An 8,260-nucleotide genomic window follows, 5' to 3' on the forward strand; every position below is an offset into this window, starting at 1 on the left:
TCTGGATATAAACAGAAGAAAATCTGACCTTCTTAAATGTCTAATTTTCTTATACATTTCTGTGTCACAAACCATTCAGATCCAACATGTGCCTATGTTTCTCTCATGAAAGGAATGTAGCTGGGCTACCTTCCTTTTTAATCCATTCTGGGTTCAAGGTACTGAGGGATTTGCTTTTTCCCTGTTTCCCTGTTCTTTCAAGGGACACAAAGGGAAACCGAAATGATTTTCAATTATTCAATATAAGTGTGTGCTGGATGACCAAAGCAGTTTTGTTGCTCATTTGATTGTTGCCTCGTTTCTTTATCCCAACTAGATAAACACATTTAAGCCAAAACACTGCTCCCAGGCAGGAAGTAATTTTTGCTGATCTTAGGAGGGGGTCTTGAGACTAAGGGAACTACTTCCCTGGTGTAACCATTTCATTGTACATTTCCAGGAGCACCCGCTACCTGTTAAAATCAATAAGGCCCATCTGCAGCCAGATAAACAAGCAAAAGCTTTCAGGTGAAAAGGGAAGGTGATTTTTTGATCTGCACTACTCAGCAAATATGAAGCAAGAGCAGAAAGCATCACAGTCTCTTCACTAGAAATTTTCCACTTTAGCTATTACATGGAGAAACACAAAACACAGCAGAATGCACTTTCTGCTTCTGGAGTAAAGCAACTTGTGCGAGACATTTCTTTAATTGCTCTGCCAAAACAGTTTTCAAGAGATTAAATACAAAACCGGAAGAACTCAGGAGAACTTTTGTCTTATTTTACTCACAACAGTCACCACTTCTTCACCTTCCCCAAAAAGTCAACCTGGTTTTTGACTTATAGGGCTGCTTTACTATACGTGCACAAAGATCAACTGGAGCCCTCTCCGCAGCCCTTTCTCCTTAGCAGCTGGGGCACATGCCTACACCATCTTTCCCACAGACACCCAGAGACAGAGGGACAGTACCAGGAACGCGAAGAGACACACAGGATCCCCTTTCAGGACATAACTTTGCAGCTTAGTGCTGCGACCAGTGTGTGAATACAAGTCCTTAGGCTGGAGACCTGGTGTGACACCCCAGGGAGGGAAAGGGCTGCTCGGATTTGGGATTGACTTTCTCCGGGTGGGAGACTTCACTTTCTCCACGGGGACTTCACTGACCCAGCTGCAGCACGCAAGGACAGATCTGTATCGTGTCTGGCTGCTCCCCTTGCCTTGGAAAGAGCGGGTGCCGAGAGGGTCCGCGAGGGCCGGACAGGGAGGTGGGCCGAGGGAAGTCGCTTTTCTCACCTTGCTCACGACGTTTTGGACGAGGCCGGCTCTGATGCGGTAGTGCCACTCGCGGCAGCCGCACTCGCTGGCGTTGCCCCCCGCGGGGGTGGGCAGCCCGGGCGGGAGGAATATGCTCCCGTTGCCGCTGTGGTTGGCGTGGATGGGCGCCAGGGTCCCGCTCCAGTTGCCCTGCCCGTCCGCCTCCCGGCACCAGAAGTCGGGCTGGTCCAGGAGGAAGGAGTCCGAGAACTTGCTGAAGCCGATGACGAGCGCCGGGACCCAGGTGAGCAGCACCAGGGTCCGCTGGTACCGGCCGCCCAGCCCCCCGAGGAAGGGCAGCACCGAGCCGTCGTAGTCGAGGAGCAGCGGGCTGCAGGCAGCGGCGGGCGGCGGCACCGGCACCGCCTGGATCTCGGCCCCGGCGGCGTTGGCGGGGGGCGGCCCCGGGGGGGCGGCGGCGCCCCCCCCCACGGCCCCCGGCACCGAGCCGTTCTCCTCCGGCAGCGGCCGGCCCCCGCCGCCCGCCTCACGGCGTCGGTCTATCGCCATCCAGCCGCCCGGGGAGGCTCACATAGGGGGGGCCGGGGCAGCCCCGGCTCCCGCGCGAGTCCTTCCCTCCCTCCGCTCCGCGCACACAACACGCACACCTTGCAACGTAAGATATTGCACACACGCTCCCAGCCGGACCCGGCAGGAGACGGATGGGGGAGGGAGAGAGGGAGGAGGGGAGGAAGGGCAGGGGCGAAGAAAGGGGGAGGCACCGAGGGAGCCCCTCGCTCGCTCCGTTCCTCACCCGCACCCTGCGGCCACGAACCGCTGCAGCTGCCGGCGGTGCCCCCCCTCTCCTCGCCTGTGCGTCAAGCTGCACTCATCCCAGCTCTCCCTTCCCCCTTCCGAGAGGCACTGCCGAAAATAAAAGGAAGGATCCAGCCGGATCCGAGCATGCGATGGGCCAAAGGAGAGGAAAGGAGAAGGCGGGGAGGTTGGAAGAGAAAAGAGAAAAAAAGAAAAAACCCAGCCACCCCGCGAACCAAACCCTGCAACAACAAACCAAGCAAAACCGGTGCAGCAAGGCACCGAACACGCCTCCTCTCCCGGTTTTGGTGAGGAGGGGGAGGAGGAACGAGAGGGAAGGCAAAGGAAGGAGGAGAAGCAAATAACAGCTCCCGACGCGGCTTCCCCGCTTCCCGCACAGCTAAGGGCTCCCCCCCGGCCGCGGCAGCAGCGGCGGCGGCAGCCCCCAGCACCTCCCCGCCGACCCCTCGCAGCCCCGCGTCCCGTACATCTGGCTCTGCAGCAAGGGGCCCCGCCGGCCCCTCCGCGGCCCGGGCTGCGGACGCGGTCACCGCCGCCACCACCGCCGCTGCCGCCGCCGCCGTGCGCCTCCCGCGGCAGCCCGCTCGCCGCGCCGTGCCGCCGGCCGCACCTCCAGAGGCGGGCGGGCAGGCAAACCCGCCCGGCTCTCCTAGCCCTCCGCCTCCCGGCAGCCCCCACCTGCCGGCCCGGCGCCGCCGCCCCCCGCTCCCCGCTCCGCCCCCGAGGTGCCGGGCGGCCGCACCTGCTCCCGCCGCGCCGCCGGCCCGGCCCGGCCCCCCCGCCAGGGACCCGCCGCCGCCGGGGGCGGGCCGGCGCCGCGGGGCGGGCAGGGCGAGGGGCGGCTTCGCGGGGGCTCCGCGCCGCCCCGCGGCCGCGCTGCGCTCCGGCGGGCCGGGGCAGGTAGGGCGGCGGGGCGGGCAGGGCCGGGGCTGGGGAAGAGGAGGAGGCGCTCCGGCTCCGCAGCGCGCTAGCTCCCTATCAATTATTTATACGCTATGTGTGTGCCTTTAATAACGCAGCGTGGCTGCGGCGGGCTGGGCGGGAGTGCACCGCATCGCCGAGCCGCAGGAGCACCCTGTGTGGCTGAAGAAAGGACGAGACTCGGAGGGAAGAACTGAGAGGTGAAGGGGGCATTTCTGAGACCTAGAAGGCGGCGAGGAGGCGTGCCTGCATCGCTTCAGTCAGCCTGTCACATTAGTACACACTTTGAAGAAAATTATATCCTGTTAGCACCTGACGTTAATTGTAAAACAGGCATTTCAAATTTGTGAAGGTTATTTTTATATTAAGCTAAATTTACTTCAGCGTGTAAGTGCCTCAGACTATTTTCATCGTGGAGCACAGCCCGTGCATTACTGAACTGTGCGGTTATTTTTTCCTTTGTGAGAAGGGAAGGAGAGAAAACAGATCAATATACGCTTGTACACATGAACACAGCTAGTGAGCAGAAAATGCTTGTATGCATTAGAAGAGGATGGGTGTCTCTGCCAAGTATAAATGGAAGAGCAAGTTGTTGATGGAATTTCATGTATTTGATCTGGTCTCTGCTGGCAAATTACCGTACACCATTAATGCCTTAGATCTACCTCTCTTTAGCTTTTTGTCTTACAGAGGACACCAGAAAGGTTTCACGTCTACACAACTTCAGTGTGGCTCTGTGTCCCCTTTGTGGGGCTTCCCTGGGTTCTGCTCTGAGGAACGCTGAGTGCTTCAGAGGCTCTACAGCCTCTCCAGATGACACTTTATCCTCCACTGTAACTATTGCTTGCTGAAACGTGAATGTGGTGGTCCCTGCCAAGGGAAGTCTCCTCTTTCTGTGTGGCAGTGTCCTTTTACATCTGATGGCTGCTATCACGTCCCTGTGCTGTGCTTTCTTAAAGATGACCAGCTGCAATTTGTCCGCTTCTCCTGCAGTCTCTTTGGCCACTGACTGCCTGCAGGTCGCTGGTTTCTCCTCAGCTAGTGTCTGCAGCCTGTGCCGAGCAGTGCCCCAGCCTCTGTGCGTGCAGGGGGCAACCCTGCCTGCAAAAACAATTCCTCTCATGGCTTTTCAGTCATGTTCTTTGCTTTCCAAGGAACTTCGTAGGGTTATTTTGAATTCTTATTTCATCCTCCAACGTGTTTGCAGTTGCTCCCCAGTTAATGCCAGCTCAGAAGGCTGCAAATGAAACACCCCCTTTGGAACTGCATTTATAACCCACCCTCTTGCTTGAAAACCACTGATAACTGCTGTTTCCAAGCTTCTGTATCCCCTGCCCAAATTTTTCATATAAACTGAACTCCCTTCCTTGTAAGCACGTGCATAGAGCCTAACCACAGCACAGATGAGTGGAGTCCATTCTCCCCTCTTCCATGACAAGGTCTGCTCCTCATTGCCAAGAAGCATTTGCCCAGACTGTCCCAGTTTCTAGCTGACAAGTTCATATTAATAGTTGCTTATCCTATTGTTTCCTTCTACCTGTTTACAAATTGTGTGTCTATTTGTACTAGATACTTTCTGGGGCAAAAATCTGGCTTATTTATTTTCAAATGCCACTTTTAAAGACAGGCATCTGTTTGCTTATTTCTTGGCCATCTTCCCTGGATTCTCAGAGATAAACACTAATGTTTCCAATGCTGTTTGAGCCACTGCCTTCACTACCCTGGCATAAAGTGCAGACAGACTGTTGCTTTGAACATCTTGATGTTACCTAAGTACTCTTGTAACTGGTTCTGTCCCAGCCTGGGCTGAAGCCTTATTCCCTTATCATTAATATGCACTATGTTAGTCACCTGACCAAAAGGGACCTCTTTTAGCCAAGACTGGTGCAAAGAAGGCCTGAGGTAGTCTGAGCCCTCTCTGGCATCAGTCAATATCTTTCTCTCTCTGATGAGTAATCCACTTGCTTTTGACTTCCTCTTACCACTGATGTACTTACCAAACGATTTCTCATTAGTTAGGATGCTCTTGCTAGTTAAGTTTTATTTGTTATATTGGCTTTTGTATATGTGTGTGTGTGTGTGTGTGTGTGTGTGTGTTTGTCCTTACCCATTCTTGCCAAGCAGCACTTCTGCATTCATCCCATGGAAATCTCTGATTTGTCTGTGCTTGCTTTTTGTGAGCTCATGATTAGCCCAATTGCCTGCTTCCTAACATACCTAAATTTCTTCTGCAATGGGATCATTTGTGACAGGTCTTCTGGAAACTCCCAGCTACCACTCACTGTCTTTTCCCACAAAGGGGAAAAGGCCTCGTCATGACTTGGGACTGGCAGAATGAAATGTTGAGAAGAGAACTTTAGGACTGGAGGTCTCAAGTTGAAGTTCTGATGAAAGAGAAATTTGACTGAAGAAAGATAAGAGTTGAAAACTGGGGAGAAATGGGAAGGAAGAGCCCTTAGAGTAGCAAGTAGGTATAGTAGATCTGTAGAAAGAGAATAAAGCCATACAGTACAATGAAAAGCCTGTAATGAGAGGTTAAAACCCTTACTCAAACTGATCAAACATTTTCATCCCAAACACCATTTCTGGGCTGCTTCTACATCCTGAGTTTTTGTTTGGAACTGAAAAATTTTGAAGGTAGAATATTCCTGAGGGTTACATATTTTACATAGTAGGAGTTCTGCCCTTGAAACAGTGATCCTCAAGAGACTGTTTCTGAGTGGAAGGTTGCAGACAAAAGAGGAAAGAAAACACATTTCTATGAGCTAAGAAATAATTTTTTGATTAAATAAATACTACTGAAGCAAAACATTATGGGAAAAAAACCCCTTTCAAATAAGAGAAATGCCTTTATATATTCCTGTAAAAATTTGTTTTGGTTTAAATGAGGAAATGAAAATTGTTTTAAAGGAGTATTCCAGATGTGTGGTAGTCCCTATATGTGAACAAATGTTGAAGTTAAGCATCAAGACTCTCTCTCCTGAGCAAGGCTTCATGAGGAGCTACATTTTGTGATCAAGCAAGGTTTCTGCAGCTCCATATACATGTAGCACATGTATATGCTACAGAAAGTAACCTAAGAAACACAAGGATGACAACTCAAAGACTAATTGTCTAAAATGTATGAATCACCAAGTTTTTCCAATCTTGCAGGACCTAACTGGAATATCTAATAAAAATGGAACCTATAATCAAGAACCTTATTTGCACATCAGATAGTGCCTCTTAGACCTCAGAGAGAGAAGTAACAGGGTATTTGGGGTAATCCTTCACAGAAATACAAAAAAATACAGTTTAAAAGATAAGTTATATTCAAGAAGAGAACAAATCAATGTATTTTGATTTATTTTATCCAGTTTCATTGAGTTGCATTAGAAAAATTGTGCACCATTATGTCCTGGGTCATCAACTGTTTGGGGTGGAGGAACAGAGAAGGTGACTCTGACCTACTCTGACAGGAGCAGTTTGATTGCCATGTTGCAGAACAAGCCTCCTGCTGCAGAACAAACATCCTGTCTATTGGCACCCATTGCAGCTCAAGAGGGTTTCAAGCCAGGACCCAGAGAAATATTATCATGTTTACACAAAGGAAGGAAAAAAAAAAATCAAGCTCTCTTATCCTTGGTGTTAACATTTTCACATTCTTGGAAGGCCAGCCACAGTACTTTGAAGAACTCCTGGCATAAATTCCTGGTTTATGTGGAATTTGCAGCAACTTCATACCATAGCAACCACCCTAGCTATATTTCATTTTTTTATGGGATGCATGCTTCATTGCCTTTTTTGTCTAAAGGAATCCTGTACTGTAGAGGTGAAATTATGACAGTGTAATAAACCAAAGCTACTTGGTACAAAGTCTGATTAATAAACTTACCTATTGAAATGAAGACTATTTATATACAGGAGAAAAACATATGAAAATTCAACTTACAAAGGATCAGGTAGTCTCTAGTCTCCCCTCCTCCTGAAGCAGGATTGGCTGTGGGGTTGGATCTGGATGTGCAGTGCTTTATTAAAATGCTATAAGGAATCTTTCAGCTCAGAAAGGTCAGGTGAGTACTGTCAAAGCTGGAAGTGAGGTAAGATAAACCAGAAAGAAAAAAAAAAAAAGAATGAGATGAAAGTGGTAAAAGGCACTAAGCCACCTGGGGAACAGGTAGAAAAGTCTGTGCTTATTTCAGTGTGCTCTCTTATGATCCTGATTGAACCAACAATGCTTGACTTTCACCATTGTTCTGATGTCAGCAAACATTGATGAAACTCAGTGGCAAAATGTTTTGTCCCTCCTGTTGCTGATTCATAAAAGATGATAACCAATTATTTGTGTCATTTACTCTGCTGGCAGATGTATGTACCCCATATGGGTCGGGATGAAGCAGGAGAAGGGTTCCTATCTCCTGTCTCCTATGGATGTGAGTGCACTGAAGAATGTGGATGGCTTTATGTTTTGTCCTAAAACCAAAGAAAATTATTTGTACACTAATTATTGGAAAAAAATTGTATGTGTTGCAAAGTCAAGCAATCTGACATTGGTAAATGCTGTGGCTAAGATTGCTTGGGCAATGCCAATTTGTGCCCTAGATCTGGTGCACATGCATTCTGATGCAAACTTTAATGAATAGTACATTATGCTACAACCTATAATTACATAATTGCTGACAATTTTTCTTGCAGATCTCCTGTTTTGTTCAGTTAAAAATAAAAATAAATGAAAAGAAAATAGATACTCACCTAAGAAGCTTGATTCTCAGCACTTAAAATGCCTTTGGGAGTGTGTGTCTTAATGAGAAGCATTTCAGTACTTTGTTTTCTCCTTGTTTGGTATGGGGTCCCATGACTCATTTAGTGTACTACCTTCTACCCTGCTCTCAAAAACTAATGATTAATGTCCTCATGGGACTTCTTTTAATTCTCCCCTTTGAAGTATCCAAGTGTTTCAGAAATACCAATGCATTTGTTTTTGTGGTGTCTCTGTAAGGGGAAGGTTTATCACCTTCTTTTCATATTGGTAATCTCAGAGGAAGATAGGTTAAGGTAAAAACCTTGATGTTTTGGTTGCAGCTTGCAGCAGTTTAACACTGTAGAGTGTGGTGCAGCATTTTGCATTTTTGAAGCCCAGATTCTGTTGGCAACTGTGATTGTGCACTGTTTTTGCAAATCAGATCCCAGATCCTCAAGGCATGCACTCACAAAATTAGACAAATGCAACTGGAATAGCATCATACAGTGCTTTGAGGAGGAGAGAGAAGCCTGAGATCCCTCCTGAGC

General features: G+C 48.9%; 1 protein-coding gene across 4 annotated transcripts in view; it reads right to left on the bottom strand.

The window, feature by feature from the left end:
- Positions 1-2,764, bottom strand: part of SLC22A23 (solute carrier family 22 member 23) — a 110,561-nt gene extending 107,797 nt beyond the window's left edge. For 2 of the 4 annotated variants that reach the window (XM_066187425.1, XM_066187416.1), the window contains exon 1: positions 1,274-2,756. In XM_066187425.1, coding sequence (XP_066043522.1) covers positions 1,274-1,804 — 531 coding nt within the window. In that variant the 5' untranslated portion in view covers positions 1,805-2,756. Of the gene's footprint in view, positions 1-1,273 lie in introns of all 4 variants that reach the window. The other 2 variants (XM_066187434.1, XM_066187445.1) reach the window with 2 other exon arrangements.
- Positions 2,765-8,260: the final 5,496 nt, after the last annotated feature.

Source organism: Chamaea fasciata, unplaced genomic scaffold, assembly GCF_029207755.1.
Source record: "Chamaea fasciata isolate MVZ Bird 193981 ecotype frontalis unplaced genomic scaffold, bChaFas1.0.hap1 SCAF_1, whole genome shotgun sequence".
NCBI classification, from domain to species: domain Eukaryota; kingdom Metazoa; phylum Chordata; class Aves; order Passeriformes; family Sylviidae; genus Chamaea; species Chamaea fasciata.